Here is a 26,612-nt window from a genome sequence, read left to right as displayed (position 1 = left end):
ATCTTTCCCGATTTAAATATGTTGAAATAAAGTTGCTATTTAATTAAGAAGATTATAATAATGGAATGCGGAAATAATATTTTTTCGTTCTTCCAGATGTACTTATTTTTGTATACAAATGTAGAATGTATAGAGTAGAATGTATAGAATAAAACTCTCCCTTTCTCTATGAAAATAAGTGTACAATTCGTGACAAATTCGTGTATGAATTTAGAAATATATATATATATATATATATATATATATATATATATATATATATAGTACTACATAAATAGTACCACACATTATTATACAAATGCCATATGTTAAAATAATACTGATTATAAAATATTCTTTGCGTTTCTTAATATTTTTCCCTTTAAATATCATTATTTAAAAAAAAAGAACATTACGATGTATGATTAATATTATTTATTGCAAGAATATATTTTATTTAAGATGAGAAAATAAATAATAAGTTATTATACACTGATTATATAATGAGGGGAAAAGACTGTTTCGAAAATAAAATTATCCCGGCAATAAAAGCAGCAGAATTATTGCAGTATTGTAATAAGATGCGCACATTGCGCATATCATTTGTAATTATTCTTTGCAATTATTTTTTGTGAGTATATATTTAAAAGTCTCTCTTAGTACTTTGCACATTATATACGAATGATAGATATGATGAAAGATCTTTCAACGATTGTTTAGGAAAACTAATTTTTGTTATTAAAAAAGAAAGAATATTCATAACAAAATTGCAATTCAAATATTTTGCAATGGTATTCATGTTATTTAGTTATTTAATTATTTAATTAATTAAATATTAAATAAAATTGTTATTTAATTAAAATAACTATTTTTTAGATTAAAATAACTAAAATATAATTTTGTAAAAAAAAAATTTTATGGTAATAAAACGAATAACTGTTTTTTTAAAATATGGCATTACTTTTTTGTAATAAATAATTTTCGACAACAGGCATTTGGTATTTTTCGACACGTGCATTTGGTATTTTTCTTACATTTTTTTAAAACAATAAATATTACATTAACAATAAATATTTTATGATTATTTGAAATAACAAGAAGGATAGAAATATATTTACATTTGTCATTTTGTTTATGAACAAATAAAATAGAGTGGAAATAAATAAATAGGTTGGGAATAAATACTTCATTATATCATTTTTTGTTTTATTTGTTACAGATTTCACACGGCAGGTGGCTAACATATGAACCAGCTGTTTTTATAAGCTTAAAATCGAAGTCATATAATAAAGACATTAAAAATTGATTCATCTCTCCATAATTAATGGATCATTAATTACTGACTGTTGAATATCATTTCATGCGCGCGATTTATTTTCATTTTCAAGCTCTGCAATTTTTACTTAAATATTAAACTTTTAATTAGTTAATTTACTTTGAATTTGTAGTAGGTTAATTTATTTTGCTTGTATTTTATTTGTCATCTTTCTGTTTTTTATAACATTTAAAGTGTTATATAACCCTTTTTTCATCATTATTAATATTATTATTTTTCGTTTAAAATTATTATAGATGAATCGATGATTTAAGAAAGTAAACATTGTCTTAATTGTTTTTCCTGTTTATTTCTAATTTTATTTTTTTTATAAAATTAAAATACGCATATAACATGCGTACGTATTAATTTATACGTGTTTCAGATATATTTGTTGTATTTTGTTGTCCAATATTATAGACATTGTTTTATAATAATTATATCAAATTTGCCCCTTTTAAAAGCTATCCAAATTAAAGACTTCATATTGAATTTGTTTCAAAACTTGTTCAAATTACAGATTTCATCTGATAAATTCTATTGTTAAAGTATTTCATCAAATATTACTTTTGAAAATAAATCATTCAAAGCCAAACCCACAGAGGAGTAACGCTATCAAAATTGAAGATATCGGGCTGGCCGACATGCGAGACGTTGGGAAAAGTCTTCGACCATTGGAACGGCTGCTTGGAGCCTAATGTGCTCGGTCCAGAAATGGCTTCAAAAGTCTCTATACCATTGATGTCGGCCAGCACAATCTTCGCATCAATCACACCAAATGGTAGAGCTACTTTCTCTAGATCTCCTCTGTAAGTCAAAATTTGCGCTTGTTCCTCGTTTTTGATGATAGATGTCTCGTGATTGTATCCTCGCATTAATCTCATAAATTGTTCCATTGTAGTGACGTTAGCTTGCAATTTCGCGAGCAGGTCGTTTTTTACCGTATCATAAGAATTTCTATTAGTTTCATTGTTTTTGTACAAACGAATTTCTTCGGTAATCCAAAAGCTGCCAGCAAATTGTTTGTTGATTTGCGTCTTACGAGTGATTCCCGGCTTGATAAGCAAAATCGTACCAAAACGCGGTTCTAAAATGACCCATTGTCGTTCTATACTGACATTATTTTGCTTCGATATGCTATCAAACCAGTGTTGCCCGTTAGTCTTCAAACGATTCGCCGTCATTACTCTCACGGATGACATCACCTATTGAATTAGAAAATCAATACAATCTTCTGACTTTTAACATATTCCGCTTAAAGAAGTCAACAGAAAAAACAAATCATTTTTTTATATAAATTCATCATAAATTATTGTCTTGTGTATAAATATCTTTCGACATTTTTGGAATAAACTGTAAAAAAACTATAAGAATCAAAGCCAAGTTTTATCTACCTGATCTTTTGCATTTGTAAAATTCCACAAACTGCGGTTAGCGTTTACCCACGGAATTCCGGCAACAATCAATTCATGATTCTGACCTTGAATTACATAAAACTCGTCATGGGACGATAGAGCACCAGGATAAGATGACATTATAACGGATCTGCCTGGTACCGGGAGAAGTACCTGGTCGGAAGTTTTTGGCAATAGGTGATAACCAAAAGTGTACTTCTTTAGCAGTCTCAGCATTTTAGCATATCTGTAAAAAAAACATGAAATGGCTTGCGATATGTCCGATAACCGAACAATATTTTTATTTAATCTTTATACGATAACATACTTACACTCGAGTATCCTCGTAGCGAACAAAAGTTGTAGATTAAAAATTATTATTAAATTCTAGCATAAATCTCTAAAAGTAATCTCTATGACATTTATGATACAAGACATTTTCATTATATTCTATTTAAATGCAGACGTTAATTATTTACGTAACATTTCTAAGATGCTTCTTTTATATATCTTCGAAATAGTTTATTTTATAGGATAATATTTCTAAAAATGATTTATTTCTTTGTATATATCATGAATAAGGATTACTTACGGTGCAATAGTGCTATGTCCAATAGCTATCAACGGCTCCATTCCTTCGCGAGGTAGACTTTTAAGGAAAATCATGCCTTTAATGCAGTTACTTTGAGAATTAAAATTCTTCACCATTTGCTCGAGATCCGGTAGATCTGCAGCTATTGCCAGCCAGAGGAAATGATCCGTGTTTATTTCTACTGTTTGCCGACTACGACGAACCGCGTATTTCCAGCCAGCCTCTAAGCCGTCCAATTGAATATAAAATAATCGTACCTGTAATTGGAAGACACATAAATTCTTTCGAATTTTTAAAAATTTGAAATATTTTATTTCGCGATGTTATATAGTCAAGAATATTCGCTTTAATTAATTTTATATTAACTGACTTTTTTATTTAAAAAAACAAAATAAAAATATATAAATATATAATTTCTCAAAAGCTTCAATATGAAGAAAAATTAATCTACTAATCATGTTTGACATCGTAGAAAATACTTGTAATATATAAAAAAATTTTCAAATATTATCTCTTTTAACTTACCATGTGCCAAAATGGATCTGTGGCTGCCAAGTGTTCGGCACGTTTGCGAACAATGGCAGTATTTTCGCGAAAGAAATTCATCAATTCCCAACATTCCGCAGCCCATTTCTCGCAAACGGTGTTGACAGTATTGTACCAATGATGATAGATCAATTGCCATGTTAGACTACCCTCTAATAAACCAGCCGCGTAAGCTTGCACGTCATCCGGATATTTGGATGATGTTTCTATTTCGATGATGGACCATCTGGAATATATCGCGATTCGCCATGTTTAGTTTACTTCATATTAAACGCGATATCTGTAGAATATTCTTATTTGACATATGCGAACATATGAGTCCTACGAATTTTCCGAGATATTTACGCATTAAAAGATATTTTTTTACAAGATTAATTATATGCAGAGTTATAAATAGCATTATAAAATTATTATGACGGAAGTGAAACTTTTGCTTCTCAATCATTAGAATCTATTCATTCATTTTAATCGCGTAAAATTAGAATTTATTAGGATTGCGATATATATTTTACAAATATCAATTTAATGAAATCAATACAAATTATTGTTTCTCTTCAAGTAAATTCAGAATAATTTATTAATTGTAAATATAAAGAGTTCGATTTTGCGCTAAATTTCAATATATATAATAAGTTCAATATATTTTTTCAATGTGATCGAAATTTTATATTGAAAATCAAAAATATATAAGATTATTTAAACTTTATCTCTCATCACTTCATCTAATTTTCATAGAAATAAATTACGAAGTAACATTTGCGACTTTATAAAGACGTGTTTATCGATAGCCTCTTTAGAGTTCCATGTACTTTAACGACGCTGGAAATATCTTCAAAAGAGAACTTTAAGTTTTTTCTATTTAATAACATTGACCTACCCAGATTCAAAGATGCTGGTCTTATAATACGCACGGGCGACATTCAGTTTCACATTGGCGAGGTCGTTGCCTTGACCCCAAAATTCGATATGACATCCTCCCTTGTGATTCCATGATACGGTAGCCGAGTAGATTCCATCTTTTTCAACACTAATAAAATAAATTTATATATATTAATATTTTATTAAAATTTTGGCCAAAATTTTGTTTATTCTTTTCATATATTCAACAATTATTTGTTATTCAGATTTGTTGACCATTAAATCAGTGTTTACTTACTGTAAAAAGTCAAATTCGCCAAGGATGATCGCGCCGATGCCGATGAGAGCAACGGCCACGAGGATGTAGGTGGAGATGCGAGTCTGCAACCACGAGGCTCCAACCACCTTCAGCATGGCTCATAGGTAAGCTACACACCCTGATAACGAAAAGAGAATGGCACAAAGAACGTTATCAACCCATCGATTACCGACGCCTGATCTGCCGCAGGTTTTCAATGGTGCTTCTTCTCAAGGATCGCCTACAGCTTCTTTTCCGGCGACTGTAACAATATATATTGGAAATTTATGGACATTCTATTTTCTTGAAATTACTTTTTATTGTAGCAGTAGTGTATTGATAAACAGTTTTACAACACAATTTGTCAACCACGTGCCGTTTCTTATCTACAAAAGAAATGTTCAAAAATGGAATACTTAAATATTTTTCTTCTGTTCGTTAAATTTCCATTTCCGATATCCCACAATCTCGCACATTGTTGTATCCTATTTTGTTGACTTAACAATCAGCTAACTTAGCTTTGTCATGACAGAAAGAAAAATGGTTTGAGATATAATAAAAATTTTTGTATTACTTTATTTATTTAAAAAATAATGACAAAAGTCAAGATTTTTCTATAGAAAATAAATAAAATTTTCTCCCCTTCCTTCATAGACTTTCAAAAATAATAATAACATAAATGTTTCGCAAAATTTATATAAAAATTTTATATAAATGAAATTTAATATGATTCAATATTTGAATTTTTGTCTTGCAAATATAAATAGAAAAAAAAGGTTCGATAAAATAAATACAAATCATTTATTAGAAGATTGAAAATTGTTATCGAAGTCACTTGCAAATCGAAAATGAAGGCTAAGATTTTCGTCTGCTCGTTATCACTTGTGATTAGACTTTTCTGGAGAATATCATCATGCATTTACTAATTTTATCAACTTTACACACATATATTACGTAATTGTTTATCTTTATTGAAGGTTAAGCTTCCGAGATTCCTAATGAAATATGATATATATATATATATATATATATATATATATATATATATATATATATACAAACGGTATAAATATTTTCTTTTATATAAGAATTGCATGCGATTTTTTTCTACCAATTAAGCGAGTTTAACACGAAGTGTAAAATATAAATGTTCATAAAGATTAAATTATTTTTTGTTTCTTTAATTATACGAATTTTTCAGAAATTAATGAATTATAAAAAATTTAATTATACATATGAATTTAATTTGTTTTTCAATCTATTTGTCAAATTGAAAAAAAATGTGTAAAACTTGAAAGAATTTCAGACAAATATTCGAAAATGAGAATATTCGGAATGAGATATAAAAATAGTATTTGTGCACACATATTTTGTCGCCAATGAGATAACATATTTTCTCTCTAAGTGTCATAATTCGCGACTTGCGAAAGACTTTGCAAATAATAGTTGGGGCGCGCCATTTGTGACGCTTATCGTTTTCTTATGACAGATTTTAATGGCTTTGACAAAGATCGACAGATATTCATAAAATGGTACATAAAAATCAATGGTTTTATCTCTCTCTGCAAGTAACATTACATATATCACACGGTAAATTTCACATTGTACATTTTTAAGCAACTGAATAGTTATTACAAATGGCAGCGACACACGACATGTGTATGTTGTGTCAATTAACTTATCACGAAGTATAAATAAGAGAGTCAATATTTAATCATTGGCTTTGCGATTTGATTCGCAGCCATGAGGAAAATTTTCTGCAATGTGTTATATTTGGAAAATGTTGTTATATATTATTTGGAAAATTATAACAGAAAAGTGATTTATGTTTTCGCGGAAAAAATGGTCTTAAGTTCAGGAAGTTTCGTGACTTATTTTTGATATGAGATTCGTTAAAAAAGTATATTTTGTTTATTGTTGTAGCTTATTCAATAATTGAATTCTTCCGCCATAGTGCAGAAAATCATTTTCTTATATATAAATTTTTTTATTATTGATATGTATTTATCACTATCTTTAATTATTATATATATTTATTATGTATATTTAATATTTATTAATATTTATTAATATATTTATTAATATTTATTATATATATTTAATCTTTATTATATTACTTATTTGTTAATTGTCATATTATATTACTTATTTGTTAATTGTCATATTATATTTTATATTACATAATTCAAAGGTTATTGATTATTTTAGTTGCTAACTAATCAAAACTAATAATATTACGACATGTTCATTATTAGCATTGAAATAAATAATTAAAAGTAGATATAAGAACAAGATTGTATTTGTCCTATTCAAAGTTAACACTTGTAAAAGACTTATAAATAGTTTTATATTATTTGAAGTTATCTCTTGAACTTTTTTCTCATTTTTTATATTAAAAAGAGACAAATATCACTCTATTCTTTTCTTCGTTCTATTGCTTTTTTAATATTTAAAACAAAAGAGAATAACGATCCGTAAGATAACAATCAAATTTAAAAAAGAAAACGCTAAGAATCGAAAATCTTTTCTTTTTTATCAAATTTTTAATATTTTTTTAATATCATTCAATCATTGGAATTCTTCCAGTTTCGTTGCCAACGACGGAAAATTCGCGATTATGACCATGAATCATCAAAGACCTTTATTTCAACATGAAGCAAATATGTACGTGCTATATGCATAAAAAAAGATTACGTGAAGAATACTGATATATTATGCATTACTGCACTAATGTGCATTATGCATTTTAATATCTTTGACGGAAATACTAAAGTATACGCAATATCCCGGAAAAAAACAGCAAAACATTATAAACAAAACTTGTAGTTATCGCATTAAGAAATAAATATGCTGAGGATCGAAAGAATATTTTTTCAATTTATGTAAAATTTTCATTTGCATATCTGTAGAATGGATTTCATTAATTTTCGAAATCAAGCACAATCAGACGTACATTTTTCATCGGGAAACTATTGAAAGCGGCAGAAATAATAAAAAAATTTTACCGTTATTAAATAGTTATCTATCAAAACTGGTTTGAGGATTTAAATTCCCTCTCTCTCTCTTGTATAAAATCAGATTAATAATATATCTTATTTCGATCTTTGATTTTGTAAGGATCACTTTCGTGCGTCTATTGCACGGGAATCGGACCCTTAGGCCGGTCTAGTCTTTTCCAGATGATCGTGCACGTGGCTTTCTCATGATTGAATTATTCACTCACCCTGGATGAAATTTGGCAGTTTGTAAATTGCAGCGCGTCGTATACAGGTAATGAATGGGTCATCGGACACAGATTACATTCCTCATACATATATGTATATGTTCCTGGACTGGTTGCTCCGATACTCCAATCCAAGCGTGAACGTTGGTCTATACCGACTGACTCGCCGCCAGCTGGTCGTCAGCATTTTCGTGCCGTTCCCTTTCCTCTTTACCCCTGCCATCATCATCATTTACAATCCCCACTACGACCATGATCGTCGCGCCGCGTCATTGTCCCGGCTTCGAAGCCCAAGCGACGAAGTTGAAGTATAGGGAATTGCAAGAAAGATATCAGAATATACTTAGAGGAGTCACATGAGAAGTCTTGGAGAACTCTAGTTAACACATTGTAAAGTTTTATATTTATATTGTAGAATCAGCGATTAGAACAATTCATATAAATTAGCATATTTCATATAAATTTTACTCTTTAAATTCTTTTTAAATCAAATGATAATTAAAACAAAGCATTATAATACTTGGATTGGATTGCAATATAGTCCAACTTCAGTATTATATAATCTCTAAACGTTTTCATACAAAAAATAGAATTTTTTCCACTAAAAATTTAAAGACACATATGCAACATAGTTATTAAATTCTTTTGCAAAGGTTAATTTCCAATTAATTGCAAATTTTGCAATAGATTATTTGCAAATAAGGAATCATTATGTTCGTGCATTATGCAAGTTTTGACAATTGATCATTTGTGATACTTTAGTCAATTTCGAGATTTTAATCAATTCTAGAGTAATTGCAAATTCTCAAAGAATATGGAAAAAGAAAGTAGTAAAAAATAGTATAATAATATACTACACAGTAAAAAATTTTGTGTTAAATTTAACATATTTCACATGTCCCAATTTATCCACTCTAATTTTAATGTTAATTTAACAGAAGGCAAGTATGTAATTAAATAACACAAGTAATATGTTTAAAAATTAACACAAAAGTGTAATACTTAAACTTTATCTGGAAATAAAGTTTAAGTTAAATTAACATACTTATAATGTTAAATTTAATTAAAAGAAAATGTTATTCTTACATATTTATGATAAATAACAGAAGAGATATGTCGATTTAACATATGGAAACTGTTATAGAGAGAAAAATAACACAACTTATCTGTTCATTTTAACATATAAGATATTTTATCAAAAATTCGTGCATTTACATATTAATTATGTTGTTTTAACTCTTAGAAACGGTGAATATTAATTCAACGCAGAAATGTCAAAATAACGCAATGGTAATATGTTACATTAACATAAGAGTATGTTAAAAATTTAACACAAAAGTTTTTACACGAGAAAATTTTAACAGAAATACAAAATGTTTTTTACCGTGTACTATAATACTATAATACTATAATATACTATAATATACTATACACTATACACATATATACTATACATACATATTACATATTATCGTTGCATATAATAAGTTTCTCAATTAGTTTTTATCTTCCTCAAAAAAAAAAAAAATTATTTGTGCAAAATTTTCTAAGAAATATTTTTTAAGTTTTACGTTTTTTAAATTATTATCATATTTAAAATGCAGTAACCTCATATTTAATACAATTATATATATATCATTCTACATATATATGCATTTAATATGATAATAATTTAAAAAATGTAAAATTAATAACTACAGTGACAACAAACATCTATTAAGTTATAAAATATAACTAATATAATTGAGTCAAAATATCTATCGAGATGAATCAATACCTATATAAGGTAAAAGTTGAATTGAATTAGTAACAGATACACACAAATAAACACATTCTTGAATAATTTGATTGTTTTATTTTTAATAATAAAAGAAGAGAGAAAGAGAGAGAGACAAAAATCAAATTTCATATATTTTGATATAAAAAATATTTTTGTAAAGCATTTATCTTCATATGATTTTATTTTAATATTTTTATACAAAAAAGATTATATACGTATTGATGACTTCATAGATTTTGTATAAAGACTCTTTTTAACTTATCTTATCATTATCATATTTAATATACACAGTGTATATATGTGTATGTATGTGTATGTGAAAGTTGAAATTCAAAAAACTTTGCATCTGTCTCTGATTTCAGAAATTAGATCCTTTCGGTCTGGTTGTGTATTTATTTTTTACAGTGTGATGATAACTTATTTATGGCGAGCGACACAACTTTATGGACCATAGTTAATTGATTCCAATTTAAAGGTTTAATCGGTGCGCGAGGACAGCCACAGGCGTCTTGTCTATCTTGTTGAAGTTATTATCAACGATATACACAAACTGTTAGAAATGTAGATCTCGCCAATAATGCTAATTGTCATAATTAATATATTTCTTAATTATTAAGTAATCACTCATTTCTCGAGTGCAGAGCATTATAATTTGAATAGTTGTAAACGTTATCTTCTATTAGAAACTGTAGCATTTTCTAAAAAAAATCATATCTTGACAATATTTAACATACAATTATCAAAGGAAACTTTATTGCTTGCTCATGAAATACTTTTGTAAAATGAAACGTTTGAAAAAAAAACCTCTCGAAGTGGAATATTTCGTACTCAACGATGACACTTTGTTTAATACGTAAAAATTCGCACGTTTTGCTGATCTATTACTTATGCTATTATGCAAATAAGTGCATATTTAGTTAGAACGAAAAATATTTTCGCATGTCTCGCAAACGGCATTCTTGCAATTCATCTCTCTGCACGAGAATTGTTTCCCGCGTTAATAATACGCAGTAAGGAGTTCGACCGCAATAAGCGTTCTGTGGAATTTCCTGATTGTAGTCCGGTCGCGAAGCACGCGCCACAAATGGAATGCAATATATTCCTCAGAAAAATATTCGATTATTAAGACGTCCTCCTTTCCTCCCTATGGATAGAGAACACCCTGAAATACCTTAATTTTAATTTCAATCGCGATTATTCCGATCGATTCGGAGTCGATATTTCTTTCATATCCGAAAATTTTAAAAACAAAGAAAAGAAAGTTTGTAGAATGAGAATTAATATGTATATATAGCAAACTTAAATGACAAAAAATAATAAATATTTATCATAAATAAATAATCAGGGTATTTATCATAAATCAGGATATTTGCAGTTTTCTTAGTTATATACATTGAAGATTAGAGGACATTTTTATAAAATTTTCCATAGATTCCAAGATCTCTATCGAAAATTTTAAAATATCTGATATATTTTAAAACATTTCATACTTTATAAATTGGCAATCTGCCTGTATTTAATTCCTCCTTCTTCATCAGCAAACTTATCGGTTATCGGAAATTGTTTATCTCCTTTTAATTAATTTCGAATAAGATTATATTCTGTTTAATACGAATTTTTTGTCGATAAATTTGTATGACGAAAAAACAGAAATATAGTGGATTATATTAAATTATATATAATATGGAATAATTATATATATATATATATATATATATATATATATATATATATATATTATAGAATATGTTAAAAAATTGATTTTAAATTACTGTAATTGACTTAAAATATCAAAAATTTTATTCTATTCTATCTTTTAATTATTTAATTATACTGTGTGGTATTTCATAACATTATAACATGACACGAACTTATTTCTACGCAACTTTTATCACGTAAAGAACAAGATTAAAATTAAATTTAAATTAAACTATATTATTATTGAAACTATACTATTATTTTCCGAACAATTTATACAAGAAAAACCCCTCAAGGATTTTTCTAAATTAGTGGAAGAGGGTGTGTGATTTGAATCTCCAGGAGCATGCGCATTTCGCATCAACTCGCAAGCGCGGATTCCCTTCCAGAGTACGAAAGTTCTCGCAATTCAAGGATCATCAGTATAGATTCATCCTTCGCAGGCTCTTCGTGATAAAATAACTTATAAAATCAACAACTTGTCAAAAATATCTTGAGCAAAAGTGAGCGACGTTTGAGAAACCGAGATAAATTCTATTTCGACTCTAAGAGATCCAGATTGAGTTAATTCAAAATCTAAATTGAAGACGAATCGCTCAGCGAATTTACTCGAGAGTTTTGATGAGGATCTAATCATACCGACGATGATGTTGATTTTGCTATTACTGGTCGCTCTTGTGGGTGTCCACTCGAGTTGGTCTCGACACCCTTTCTCGGTCGCTGAAAATGTACCTGCAAATGCGATTCACACGATTCCTCTCGGCTCGGAGGCGACTTTTAATTGGAAGTGCGTCTTCGAACAAGATTGTCTTGGTTGTTGTAATCGTCGAATATTTCAGCATCAAATATTTCAGGGTGGATTTAATGAACGAGTTGGTAGTCGTAGAGATTCATTACATCGGCAACGATAGCAGCTGGTTCGCGATCGGATTTTCTGACTACGGAGAGCTGAAGCCGGCTGATTACTGTGTCTTATGGCCTGACTGGCATCAACAGATTCATCTTCAAGTAAAATGTTTAGTGATATAAAAATATTAAATCGTTGTGTATAATATATCAAATTCATTTTCTTGTTCTTCTGCTAATAATTGGCAGGACTCGTCGGCGGATATCGACGGGAAATTACATCTGGACAGCCAGCAAGACTGCAAGAATTTTGCATGGAAAAGACGCGGAAATGTCACAAAGTTCACCTTCTCTCGCAAATTTGACACCTGCGATAAACACGATTATATTATTGAGGCGAGTAAATCTTATTATAATTTTTGGAAATTCGCAAAATTTAAAAGATAAAAAAATTTAATGTGATATGTAATATACTTGATTATCAAAGCGTTTACTTTATAAAAGTGATTTGATAAAGAAATAGAACATTCGAAATTCGAAATTTTATACGCACGTATAACAACTCTCCATATATATTATTATTTATATTGATAGGAGAACAGAGAGTAATAAAATATTCTAGTCTTAGACTCATATCGACTAAAGAATTCTTTTCTCAAGAATTTAATCGTAATAGATTAAAATATTCGCGTTTTTAGAGAGGTACTACGCATCTCGTGTGGCTCCGCGGCCGCGGACCATTGTCTTCTTTAACCGGGCTTGGGATTTCGGACGCGAAAGCATCCGGCATGTCCCGTACGGAATTGCGCAGAGTGTCTCATAAGAAGCCCGAGTTCCCTGCGAATGCTTGGCAGCTTGAATTACTTGCCCATAATGTCCAAGTACCAAAGCAGGAAACCACTTATTGGTGTCGCGTACATAAATTACCGTCGGTATTGAAACAAAAGTGCGTACAGTTTAGATATAAATGTATTTTATTAAATTTGCGAGAGAGATTTCTGCATATCATATGATCTATCATTGCTATCTTCTAATCTTATTGATTTGTTTCGAATTCATTGATCAGTTCAGAATTAGATTTTTCATTAATACTTTTATCAGTCAAGAGTTTTAATATTATATAATAATATTATTTAATATTATATAATATTATATAATATATTTGTCGGCAGGCATCACATCTTACAATTCGGCCCCGCCATTCAAGCAGGAAACGAACACGTCGTACATCATATGGAAATCTTTCACTGTGCGGGCCCCGTAAATGAAGAAATGCCCAGTTATGATGGTCCTTGCGATGGAATTGATAGACCAGCAAAGACACAGGTAATTGTCCTTTCATGAAACGGAACCAACAACAATATTGCATAAATAGAAAATTATTATTTCTTGAGGCATTAAAGTTGAATGTTCGAATTATTTTAATATATGTTTTCCGTATTATTAATTACGGACAAATTTTCAAAATTTAAATATAATTAAAGGCTTCATATTCTTTCTTGGTTTGTATTCTTAAATATAGATGATTAATTTTTCATATCGAATGTTCTTTTTTTTGAGAGCAAAAAATACGTCTTCGATCTAGCCCATTCATTTTGATCCATGTAGATCTGTAAGAAGGTGATGGCGGCATGGGCGATGGGTGCCGATGCATTCGTATATCCGGAAGAAACCGGCTTGTCTATTGGCGGAGCTAATTTTAATCCCTATGTCATGTTGGAAGTGCATTATAATAATCCCGAACTACATCAAGGCATTATCGATTCCTCCGGTATCCGATTTGTTCTCACCAAATCTTTGAGAAAGTACGATGCTGGTGTGATCGAGCTTGGACTCGAATACACCGATAAGATGGCTATACCCGCGGGACAGGTGAAGAAAAAAACTGATTGATCGATTTTTCGAAAAATATGGAGAATAATAAATACCTGGATTTGAAGCTTTTTGATTTGTAGATTTAATAAATCAAGCTTCATTAATTTCCTTAGGAAGCCTTCACGCTATCCGGTCACTGTATAGCGGAATGCACCGGGGTTGGATTACCCCAAAGTGGTATACACATTTTTGGCTCTCAACTACATACGCACTTGACGGGCACAAAAGTCATCACCCGTCACGTAAGGGATGGTGAAGAATTACCGCCGTTGAACTATGATAATCATTACTCCACTCATTTTCAGGAGATCAGATTGCTGCCGAAACCGGTGACCGTTTTGCCTGTAAGAAAATAAACACAAAAGTTAGTTAAAAGAAATAAATATAGAAATAAAAAAGAGAGATAGGAGATAAATAAATAAAACAATTCATATGTAGGAAATTAAAAGTAAAAATAAAAATAAGATTATAGTGATTATAGTCTCTTTGTTAATTAGTGGCAGATAACATCATAATAAAAAAAAAGAATGAAAAATAAGAGAAAATTCTTTTCTAATATTTTACATTTATTAAGTTTATAATATATAAAATTCCCTTCTCTCTTTTATTACAAATAAAATATTTTACAGGGAGATTCTCTGATAACTATGTGTACTTACAATACCATCAAGAGGGATAACGTAACCCTTGGCGGCTTTGCTATATCCGACGAGATGTGCGTTAATTACATTCATTATTATCCTAACGCCCTATTAGAGGTAAATTAAGATCATTAGCAAAATAAAGGGAATAATAAAATATAAATAAAATGGCATTTATTCGTTCACACAAATTAAAAAAAAAAATTCCATATTATTCAGGTGTGCAAAAGCGCTATAAGCGACGATGCTCTGCAGACGTACTTCCGTTACATGCGAGAATGGGAAAATCAAGACACTAGCACAAAAAAGGGCATCTCAACGAATTACAAAAGTATCGAATGGACCAAAATCCGCGTGGAAGCTCTTCATGATCTCTATGAAGCTGCACCTTTAGGTTCACGCTTTTGAAAACTTTAAATTTAAATATTTATATTTGTTCTTTCGAGTCTTTTATAATTCTAATTAAAATTTGAATTTATTCTAATAATTTTTGACAAGTTTGTTTTCAATAAATATGTAGACACATAATACAAAAAGTTTTTGATATAAAATATAAAAAGAAATGTATATCTTTATCATACTTTTATTAATCAATCGCGTTTGCAATGTTTAATCTTAATCTTTGTATAATAAATATTCTATAATTTATTTATAATTGATTTATCAGGAATGCAGTGTAACAGTTCGGATGGTTCTCGATTACCTGGTTCATGGGACAATATCGCGGCGACACCCGTTAGATTACCTCTGCCACCCCCAGCCAGAAATTGTGTGGAGCTTTCGCTTGAGCAAGAAATTCTGGATCAAGTGTGAACGTTTTATTTTAAAATTTTAATTATTCGATTATTCAATAAATATTTCAAGGAAATTTCAAACAAATAATTGTTATTTTAGACTTTTTAAAGCATATTAAATTTAAAATTATTTACTTAAAAACTTTGGAAATCTCTCCTAAACAGTTGCTACTGTATTATTTAATATGCCAATATTCGATTATCTCAGAAACTGTTAATAATATTATTTAATATGCCAATATTCGATTATCTCAGAAACTGTTAATAATAATATTTTATATTATAAGAGATTTATAAATTATATCAAATTATAAGATTCTTAAAGTTCAAAGATTTTCGCAATAAAATTTGAAAGTTTCGTTATAATAATCCAAACTATCGAATTCGTTTTCACTTAAATTTAATATGATGAAGATACCTCGAAGTAAGATGTAGCAAATCTAATAAATACATATTGACCGATATCAAAGTTTATAAATTTATGAACCTTCAATTTGTTTTGATCGAAAACATCTCGTTAAGACAAGATAATAAATCTAATAAATACAATCGATATAAAAGTTTATAAACCTTCAGTATATTTATGCATTTTAAATGATTTTTTTCGTTTTTTTTGGCAGTACATCGCGTCTCGCTGCGAACAAGCTAGCTTGATCAAACTTCATAACAAATAGTATACTGATGATAATTATCTCATATATATAATGGAGTAATAATAATAATAATAATAATACACAAATATAATAATCGAGGAAACTCGTTTTTACACTTTGTATCAATGTACAAAATAAGGCGGACCTTAAACGCTACGACGATATCAAAATTAATCTTATGCGGTACTTTTTTTACGGTATAATACATACACGGGAGAGGAAAGGTAGTAATACATGCATACAAACAAGCACAACACGCACGCGATTGCCTTTATACGCACGAGGTACAATAGTTACTATACGTCGAGCGTAAACAATTCTTACATACGTCTTCGTTTTTATCGAACACTTTTATAGTCAGACTTGGCTTTTTTTCGTTTTCTTCTCTTTTTTGTGCTTTTTTGCATGTTACTTTATAATTATTGTAAACTTCATAAACGGTCTGGCGTAATGCACAGTACACTATATGTACCGATTTCTACTAATTTGTACTGCCAAATCCGCGTTTTTTTCCTCTCTCTTTATGGTGATTAGAATGTCCCAAAAATTATTAACAAAATTAATGATATTGTATAAAAAAGCAAAAAAGGAAAAATCACAAAATATATATATATAAATCGCTTTCTCATATAGGATTATTTCTTCGAGAAAATTAATTTTGATAATCAAAATTACAAAAAGAGAAAAATATAATGATTTTTTATTAACTTAAAAATAAATCTGCCAAAAACAAAAAGTCGTATCTAAATTTATTCTGCACTTTTGACTTGATTTCTTTCTTCTGATTTCTAGAGCATCTTTTTCGTTTAAGCGATTTTCGGGACATTCTATATACGCACAGGAAAGGATCTTTGTCTTAGCATCTTCTCTCTTAAGCTGCAATTGGACGATAATAAAGAAAAACTAGTCTTGTTTATATTACGAAAGTACAGTCGAAAAATAGCGCTTTGACGGAATAAGGAGGACTTATTCTTGAGGCAGTCGTATGTCTTTTTGTGACAAATCTCTTAAGTTTTTTTTGCACGAAGGCTCGAACCGTTTCTTGGTAGATTCATTTTTTGGTAGAGAGTTCGAGCCGAAATGGAATGGACGATTATTATATTATATAAAGCAAATGCTCAATTTTTTGCACACTATGAGGAACATCGTTCCCTGAATTTCATAGGACCTCCAAGGAACAATAAACCACACACATACATTCTTTCTCTCTTTCCCCTGGATGCTTTTGCAAGATGAAACACGAAAGTACAGAATCCATATTACTTAAAGCAATAGCTTATTTGTTGCAAAGAGTACAAAAGGGCTCATATAAAAAGAGTTAGATTTTCTGTTAGGAACACACATCACATGGAAAAGTACTTAATTTCTTAGAGCATTGATGCGCCCGAAAGAGATTGCATAAATCTAGTACATAAATTTCAGGCTTTTAAAGTTTCGATTTCAGACTTAAGATTAGATCAGACATAAGATTTTTTATTTTACCCTTTTAGAATCTTTTCAAGAGAGAGACACTCTCTATTTTTTTTTAATAAAAATCTTTTTTCTCTTTATAATTTTCTTTATAAATTGCAGGAGATATTCTTAATATACAAAGTATTAATACAATTTTTCAACCAATTTGCTCGCTTTGGCTAATCTAAATTAATCCTCTTTGGTCAATTTCTCATCTGAAATTTCTGCACTATATTTTTCTCTTGAAAAACTTATCTTAGAAAGGGTTGTCAATTTGATCGTGCGCGAGTGGCATCGTCGCTCGAACAATACAAAGTAAAAAATATATTATAAACTTCAAAATTAAAAAGATATATATATATATATATGTATATATATTATTACGTTTCATATATCGTTCTATAAGAGCAGCTTTGCTACGTTATTTTGCACGCGTACGGAATATAGAGGTTTCATGTAGAAGATTCCATCAAAGCCAGTCTATTTGCTTAATACATTTTCGATCTCTAGTTCAGCATTGCACGAAAGGGAAGATAGGTTGCAAAACTAATGTCTACAAAAGGAACCGAATTGTATTATTGTGCCAACCTGCGCAATACAAAATTATCGATAGACGTCTGGAGGATAAAAATTGATTTCTTGATAGCGATCTCTTAATTTAATCATAAAATATTAATTAAAATAATAAAGTAAAAAGATTACTTGTTTGAAATATAATAAAGAATTTAAGGATTAAAGAAATAAAATATAATAAAGAAAATCAAGAATTCTTTATTAATATATAATTCTTTATTATATTTCAAAAAAATAGCCTTTTTCACTTTATTAATTTAATTAATATTTTACGATTAAATTAAGAGATCTCTCGCTATCGGGAATCAATGTCACATTTATCTTTTATTTAAGGGATATATAGATTATTGTCAAATCTTCTGATTTGACGATGTAATTATACAACATACAAAAGATGTGTTTTATACATCACAAACGGTACATTAAAGAAAGGAAGAAAGAAGAAAAAAAGCAAGAAAAAAACTGAAAGGTGATATGTGACGATGCCTGAATGATAACCTAAATTTAAATCGATAATCGATCAATCTAGTTGTCAAATTTTAAAGACGTAATATTTCTATTTTTATTGTATTTTGATGTATCATTTGCGATGTATGTAACACATTATTTTTATATGATATATAATTATATTGTTAAATAGGAAGATTTGATAACTGTTTCTAATAATTGATAGATGTCTGCTTCAGAAAGTTGCAGCGTTTCCGATTACCTACCCATCTCAAATTAAATGACAATGTTAATCGCGGGATCCGTTCTAAAGGACCGAGGGGTTTTGTCGACTAGAGCGATTGATTGTTCTGTTGTTGCATGTGTAACTGTAGGAAACAGTAAAGAATGCCGGCCTGCGCCATCACGTCGACGGTACCGGCGGCGAGAGGATCGCGACTTTTGGCATCGCTGCGCGAGTTACTAGTGCCAGGTCGTAACAACGTGGGTCCAAACACTGTGGCTAAATTATGAAGCGACATTTTGTTCTGCGCTTCATGCTTGTTCACGCGAACAAGATGTGCTAGCAGGAAATCGATCACTGCTTTATTGACGGAGGGCAGACTATCGTAGACGCGGCGTAGAGCAGCGCCCCGTGACAGATCGCCCGTTTGGAAGGCTTCCAGAAATGCCGGATAAAGGGCGTCGGTGAATAGGGCCTCCGGCATTTCACGCAGGTACAGCTTTAGCACACCCGTCACCGAATGCACGTCTACCTACATATTCACACAAAGATATCAGTACAATGTGGAAAGCTTCTTTTTTGCGCGACAATTATTAAGAGCATGCAAAATAAAAACGTACCTCTTTAAGCAACTGCTCGGCTTCATACGAATTACTCTCGAATGATTTACGTAGTCTTGCTACATCGGATGCCGAGCCGGAAACGCGATACAAGCCTACCTCGCCGACACCTCGTCTTTCCACTTCTCTCACGCATGCCGTTATTATGAAAGGCACGTCGCGTTTCTCTCGCCTGGAACAAAAAGTAATACATTTAATAGTAATATATTTATATTAAAGTAAATTAATTACTTAAGTAATAGTAATATATATTTCTTTGGAATATTTCGTATGTGTATATGTGTGTATAAATTAAGAAATATTTAGTAATTTCACTTTTATTATAGGAAGAAATAAGTAACTTTCCATTTCTTTCAATCGCCAATTATTTGATTTGAATATTGAGTATAAGTAATATTTTTTTGCCGAAGATTTAACGAAAGATTATAATCAATTTCTTATTTTTTTAACTCGAATAAAATTGCGCCTACTTGCACACTTGCTGGATCTTGGCGCCAAATAAGCCTTGCGGTTTAGCTGAAGGCACTCGTCTCAGAGTGACCTCGCTGGGAACAAAACGTAGCGCTACATCCAACGATGTGGGACCCAAATTCAATGATCTCTCCACCTGATCGGATTGCAACCAAGATCTGCTCAACCGCTGAATGCATTTGCCTCGCAATAGCGAGCGTGAACCGCACTCCTCATACAACAAGATTCTAACATTCTGACTTCCCTCCAACTCTACCACAAAGGTCTCGCCTGTAATTGAAACAAATAAAAAATTTTATAATCAATAATATAAAGAATTTTAATTTTAAGATAGACAATTATCTATGTTTGCTGAAGATTACAATATTTGAATATTATGTAAGATTAATATATTACAAATGTAAAAGAAAAAAGAATTTTACTCTAGTGAAAAAGATATCTTACCCCAAAGTGGAGCTTGACCCTTGGCGACGCGACTTCGTGCTCTCTTGAAGTAGTGTCCATAGCTGTCAACTTCCACGATGATATATAGATCGCTCACTCTGTCTAAACCTGGTGGAGTCAGACCGAGCAGCGTTAGGTGAAGATCACCCAGCAGCAAGCTCTCGTCGCGTCCCGATCTCAATAGATAGCTGCCCATATCCGTTTGCAGAAATGTCCGACAAGCGGTAACCCAAGCTTGCAACTCGTACATCGACAAGGGCAGTTGTCCTGGAGGTTGTCCACCCTGTAAAATATGTTAACAATGAAAAATTTCCTCGTTTTTTTTAAATATAGCTTATGTATATATGTATATGTGTGTGTGTATAACATAACATATAAATAAAATATATGATTAAGTATATATTAATAATTATATTATTAATATAAGAGCTATATTATAATAGTATGAGATTCGATACCTGCTGTAACGCGTCTACTGCCTCCACCCATTGAGAACGTTCAAACTCGCTGGACAAAAAGAAAGTATAGGAATTCTGCACTCGGTTTTGCTGGCTCTTATGCGCAACGCGTAGAACCAAGTTTGGCGAAGCTAATACCAGCTGCGCTTCGAGTTCGGCGAGTTTCTTACGATTTTTCTCCGAGCCTCTTCCACCCAATCGGATCCGCTTCTCATCGTTCCGTTCCTCCCACAATATCTGATCGCGTACCGTACACGCTTGCGATCTATTTTAACAATTTTCATTACTTATAATAGTTTAACTAGGCATTAGATTAATCAAAAAGTTCGTTCGTTTGTTTGTTTCATTAATATAATGATATGTTGGTGATTTAACAATGAGTCATTATTATCATTACTACGATTTTTATCATAGTAGTGATTGTATTTTATAAGATGTTGAATGGATGTGTGAGAGCAAATCTAATAACAAGTTTATCGATATATCGATATTAATAAAAATATCATATATGTGTGTGTGTGTGTGTGTAAAATTAATTCCTACTGTTAATATAATTTATAATCAATATAATTTATAATTAATATAATTTATTATGGATTGTGAATCAATTTACCTCAAAGCTACCACGTTAGCAGGGCTAGCTTCGCGTGGCTCTACGCCGTCCTCTGTAACAGCCGCTTCTGCTACGGGGACATACCACTTTAATTCGAATGTGAACTTGTCCCTGCCGGATGCTTTGTACTTCGCACAGGCGATTACATCGTTAAAGAGAAAAAGATGTCTCAGTTTTCTGTGACCGTCCGAAAGTTCGACTACAAACGAATTCTTCACTAATCTTCGTTGAGCTCTATCATGACTCTAAGCAGAAAGACAGAACAATTATGCATAATATAACAATTACATTATACGAGAAAAAATATAATATTATATTGCAAAAGTATAATATTACATATTGAATCTTTCTTACCGGAAACATGGACTTCGTCTGAATAATATTAAACTCATCTAAGAAGTTCCTGGTCATAGCCAGAGCTTCTGATAGAGGCGCGTGATCCGCATGATTGACTGGCGTATGTTTCAGAAGATCCTAGAAAACAATGAAAAAAAAATATAAGATAAATTGAAGATTACGACATATTTACTCATAGTAGTTTATCTCTCTAGTAATTTTATCAGTCATATTGTAGGAAATCGCACTTTACGTTGACGCATATGAAGAGAATTCATTTATAAATAAATATTATATATACTTACATGTAAAACTAAAGCATTCTTTTGCACTCGCGCAACTGGTTTATGTAACAGATCTTCTAGTGACAAACCCGGACCTTTTGGAAAACCTCTGAGTCTTATATCTCTGGTAATCTCTGCGAATTGTGTGGAATGAGCAGAACATCGTCGCACGGTGTCGGTCGCACGACCATAATTATGCAAAAATGCACCGTATAATCCTATATTACTGGCCATAATCTGAAATTATGTTGCGTTACGTGATTACTCCATTTTTTTCAATTTATACGAGATAAATGGCATATTAAATATACTTTAAATTGTTCTCCTATAGAAGGTTTACTATCCCACTTCTCCGTCTTCTTTCGAAGACCATCCAGAAATGTTTGATGCAAAGCATGCAGTTCTGGAATCTTGTAGAACATTGTTCCAAATTCCTCCTCCGAGATGACTGGTTGAGATGTTGTTAAAGTTGCTCTAATAGCTTTCATATACTACAAGCAAACAAAGATAGCGATACACATGTATTTTAAATAAACTGTGACTCAAATTACAAAATAATTACATACTTGTAACATCACAGTTAAACATTCCACATATACAGCTTCACTCTCTACTACTGAATTCACAATACACTTGACCATCGACGTTCTGTCATCCTCGCGATCCTTGCTCTTTTCCTGTCTACGCGGCGTCGTCGGAGTTGGTGATTCCAAGCTGCCCTCGCTTAAACTCAATGGTTCGGCATCGCTGCTGCCAGTTTCGTTGTCCGTACTGAGAGCTCGTAGCAAAATCGGGGGCGCTGGATTGGCGCCCTCTTCGTCTTCGCTGTCCATCGCCGCTCTGTGTCTAAAAATAATTTACGTATCATATACATGTTCCATATTTTCACTTTAACCCGGGAGTACTCGTACGTGAATTCAATCAATAAATTAAAAAAATACATATGCTCGAGATGACTCGGGGAGGCACGCATACTCCGCGTGATTAAAGATTTTGATATGCTTTAATTGAAGTGAAGCAAGAGATGACAAATGACTTACTGTATAAAATAATCGATGTTGACATAATTACTCTGATTGCCCGGCGAATCTGGCAATGACGGAGGTCTTCGAGGTGCTGCCTTGTTTCCATTGTTGCTGTTAACAATGGGGACGCGTGCGTCAATGTAGACATATTCTCCAGTTTGATCCAAGGCTACTGAGTCGTAATAAGGCTCTTCTTCTGAAGCTTCCGCGTCGCCATCCTCGCCATCCTCGTTGATCGCCTTTTCTAAATCTATTTAGTGAACAAATAACATCATCATATGAAATTCAAGAACAAGATTATTTGCCTTTATAAATATTTGAAATTCTTTTTAAACTCCATCAAAATAATTTACATCATATGTATATATATATATATATATATATATATATATATATATATATATATAAAGCAAAAATGATAGTATTCTTGTAGAACTCTGCAATTAATTTTCAATCACTTTAAATGATATAAGTGAAATTTTTTTGTGAATTTATCTAAATTTTTTATTGAATCTTTTTCTTAATATCATAAGAAGAGAAAGCTACTATAATAATTATATAGACAATTATAAAAAGTATCATAAAAAAAATTTACACAAGATAAGCTAAAAAAATTACCTTTCTCATCCTCTTCCTTGAGAGATTCTTCGTTTTTATCTTTTTTCGAGCTCCCAGTAACTTCGATTACTGTAACATAATTACTTGGCACATCTGGATCACTGTTTCTCCTAAGTTCAGGCACTTTCTCGGGACTCTTCGGTATCTCGCTCTTGGGTCTCTTGCCCGCTGTGCCGAGAGTCGAACTCAATTCAGACACGCACTTGTCTTGAAATTTGCTAATATCATCCCGTTCCGTCACAATAGGAGCGGACGATCCGACATTAGTCGGATTCGAAGAGTCTGTCAAGCTATTTTCTGTTGCTTGAAAATCCTGTTGAGATTGCAGTTCTATCGTTGCTTCCTGTTTATTCTCAGATATATTCGCACTTGAATTGTTAGCCAGCTGCTTGTGTCGTTCGACATCAGCCAATAATCTTTCTAAATATTCCACATAAAATTCTTCTTTTTCAAGTTCTTCTCTCAAAGCTGTCACCTGCAAAAGAAATATAAGAACATATATATTGTATACAACATGTCTTTTTTCAAAAAGCTTTTCTCATTATTTAATAAAGAATTTTATAAATTTTTAATTAATTATTTTAAAATTATTTTAGAAAATTATATTTCATAAAAAACTATATATTTTATTCTAAACACATTAAATATATTTTTAAAAAATAATTGTTCTATTTAAAATTATAATAACTATTTTTAGCGTTTACATTATGTTCTTTCAATAAAATTTTAAAAATTGGTTAATATATATATATATATATATATATATATATATATAAAATACTACAATTTTTTAAAGTTAGTTATTTTAAAAGTATTTTAGAAAATTATATTTCATAAAAAAACTATATATTTTATTCTAAACATATTGAATATATTTTTCAAAAATAATTGTTCTATTTATACAATTTTTTGCTATTCTTAACGTTTACTTCTTAACGTTTATTATATTCTTTTAATAAAATTTTAATAAAAGTTGGTTAATATATATATATATATATATATATATATATATATATATATATATACTACATACAATTTTTTAAAGTGACTTAAATACAATTAAAATAGTTGCTTTTAAATGTGCGATGACACGATAGAAATAATTTACAATAATTCACAAACAATTTGATGATAATTGATTGAATTGAAATAAATTGAAAATAAAAAATCAATGCTGATTATTTCTTTCAGATACTATTCACTTTTTTGTTTATCAAAATGTTGTTATATACAAAAAAAATAATTTATTTTGGTATTCTAAATGTTACGGATACTCTGCTACTAGCAAGTTGCAGTTACAATTAATTTGATGAGTCATCAAGCCACTCTATGTGATATTAATCGAGTTAAATGTGATTAAGTTTTTATCATAAGTGGTATGAAATTAGTTTTTTCATTGTTCTTTATTTTCCATATCAGCATTCAACTTGCGTGTTTCCTCTCTTTCTCTAAGAGTTCTTCACTATCTATTTGAATCATATATACCAATACAAACACAAACATCCCACTCAAATCTGACTAATAAATGCCTGGTAAACATTGCAACACCTCAACTCATTCATTCTATGCTTCCTTAATCATGCAACTCATGATCGCCACAAATGTTTACTCCTATCTGTTCTAGAAATCTGACAAGGCTTGTCAAGAAGAATTGGTTGCTCTAGTCTATTTATTTGATGAGTCATCAAACTACTTCAGGATAGTAATTGAATTATATAGACCCTTTTTTTGCACGCATATATAATAATCATATGCTCACATCTAATAGGTACCTGAGTATTGCAACATTATTACAAACTGTCATTATGCAAGTTTCATCCTTGTTTCACTTTATTCTTATTCCTTTACCTTATCATAATTCATCACAACACATCCACAATCCGCACGACACCTCACTCTGGCTCTCGTTAATAAAGATGAAATATTTCATCTCGCGAGATCTCTTCTCCGAAGAGGGATTATCGCAACTATACTCACCTTCTGCTTATGTTTGACGAGATTCGCTCTAACGTCTTCTTCCCAGGCGGCCGGCAAGGCGCTGTCCGGGAACCGCTGCACCCAGACACGCTGAAAGTCGCCGAACACGCTCATGCCTCCTGGTGCGCGTGGGCGACGACGACACTCCTCGTCGGCGACTCCTCCTCGGACGAGTCCCACCACCACCACCACCACCAGCACTCACGGTGCCGTCGTGCGCATCGCACGAGGGCGCGGCACCCACGACGATGACGACGATGTCAAGTCTCGCGTACTCTTCGTTCACTCAACTCCTTTATTTATAGGCGCACTTGGCGCACCTTCAAGGTGCGGTGCGATGTTTTCTCGGTTTCTCGTGGCGGGCCCAACAGCGTAGCCAGCCATCCAGCGTAATCATACGGCCGCTGTCATCTTGTCGACATCTCCTGCGTAGGTCACGTTCCGATCTTTTCCTCTCCCCTCCTTCTAGCGTGCCGATGACGCCGCCACTATACCGCCTTCAACATAACTCCCCCGCGCGCGCGTTGTCTATATTTATAACAGAACGTTCTATTCGTGCGTCTCGACACATACATACCT

At 31.2% G+C, this 26,612-nt stretch overlaps 3 protein-coding genes across 3 annotated transcripts; 1 reads left to right on the top strand and 2 right to left on the bottom strand.

Moving 5' to 3' along the window:
- Positions 1-1,540: 1,540 nt before the first annotated feature.
- On the bottom strand, positions 1,541-8,384 carry LOC105258573 (putative phospholipase B-like lamina ancestor). The gene is made up of 7 exons (XM_011269912.3): positions 8,206-8,384; positions 4,983-5,244; positions 4,704-4,853; positions 3,806-4,052; positions 3,281-3,537; positions 2,689-2,935; positions 1,541-2,499 (listed from the first exon to the last, which is right to left on the bottom strand). The coding sequence occupies exons 2-7, from the start codon at positions 5,096-5,098 to the stop codon at positions 1,879-1,881; spliced, it is 1,638 nt and encodes a 545-aa protein (XP_011268214.1). The 5' UTR covers positions 5,099-5,244; positions 8,206-8,384; the 3' UTR covers positions 1,541-1,878.
- Positions 8,385-12,127: 3,743 nt separating this feature from the next.
- LOC105258572 (tyramine beta-hydroxylase) lies at positions 12,128-15,895 on the top strand. The gene is made up of 10 exons (XM_011269911.3): positions 12,128-12,470; positions 12,538-12,691; positions 12,779-12,925; positions 13,228-13,475; positions 13,702-13,855; positions 14,138-14,401; positions 14,518-14,748; positions 15,034-15,162; positions 15,265-15,439; positions 15,713-15,895. The coding sequence occupies exons 1-10, from the start codon at positions 12,328-12,330 to the stop codon at positions 15,856-15,858; spliced, it is 1,791 nt and encodes a 596-aa protein (XP_011268213.1). The 5' UTR covers positions 12,128-12,327; the 3' UTR covers positions 15,859-15,895.
- Positions 15,896-18,768: 2,873 nt separating this feature from the next.
- LOC105258571 (active breakpoint cluster region-related protein) lies at positions 18,769-26,525 on the bottom strand. The gene is made up of 13 exons (XM_011269910.3): positions 26,034-26,525; positions 24,057-24,531; positions 23,454-23,688; positions 22,980-23,259; positions 22,725-22,904; positions 22,435-22,650; positions 22,148-22,267; positions 21,794-22,038; positions 21,181-21,445; positions 20,723-21,005; positions 20,278-20,548; positions 19,808-19,979; positions 18,769-19,719 (listed from the first exon to the last, which is right to left on the bottom strand). Exons 1-13 carry the CDS (start codon positions 26,145-26,147, stop codon positions 19,297-19,299), a joined length of 3,279 nt encoding a protein of 1,092 aa, XP_011268212.1. The 5' UTR covers positions 26,148-26,525; the 3' UTR covers positions 18,769-19,296.
- Positions 26,526-26,612: the final 87 nt, after the last annotated feature.

The sequence above is a fragment of the Camponotus floridanus genome, unplaced genomic scaffold (genome assembly GCF_003227725.1).
Source record: "Camponotus floridanus strain SB8 unplaced genomic scaffold, Cflo_v7.5 scaffold68, whole genome shotgun sequence".
Lineage (NCBI taxonomy): Eukaryota > Metazoa > Arthropoda > Insecta > Hymenoptera > Formicidae > Camponotus > Camponotus floridanus.
The sequence above is the reverse complement of the archived record's forward strand: the minus strand, read 5'-3'. Positions and strand labels throughout refer to the sequence as shown.

Coding starts and splice junctions, on each gene's coding strand:
- LOC105258571 (XM_011269910.3), bottom strand. CDS start 26,147: ATGAGCGTGTTCGGCGACTTTCAGCGTGTCTGGGTGCAGCGGTTCCCG. Junction 24,532..26,033: donor TCGTCAAACATAAGCAGAAG/GTGAGTATAGTT, acceptor TTTCTTTTGCAG/GTGACAGCTTTGAGAGAAGA. Junction 20,549..20,722: donor GGGTCAAGCTCCACTTTGGG/GTAAGATATCTT, acceptor TTTCAATTACAG/GCGAGACCTTTGTGGTAGAG.
- LOC105258573 (XM_011269912.3), bottom strand. CDS start 5,098: ATGCTGAAGGTGGTTGGAGCCTCGTGGTTGCAGACTCGCATCTCCACC. Junction 4,053..4,703: donor ACCAGCATCTTTGAATCTGG/GTAGGTCAATGT, acceptor GATATATTCCAG/ATGGTCCATCATCGAAATAG. Junction 3,538..3,805: donor CAGATCCATTTTGGCACATG/GTAAGTTAAAAG, acceptor TTCCAATTACAG/GTACGATTATTTTATATTCA.
- LOC105258572 (XM_011269911.3), top strand. CDS start 12,328: ATGATGTTGATTTTGCTATTACTGGTCGCTCTTGTGGGTGTCCACTCG. Junction 13,476..13,701: donor CCGTCGGTATTGAAACAAAA/GTGCGTACAGTT, acceptor ATTTGTCGGCAG/GCATCACATCTTACAATTCG. Junction 14,749..15,033: donor AACCGGTGACCGTTTTGCCT/GTAAGAAAATAA, acceptor AATATTTTACAG/GGAGATTCTCTGATAACTAT.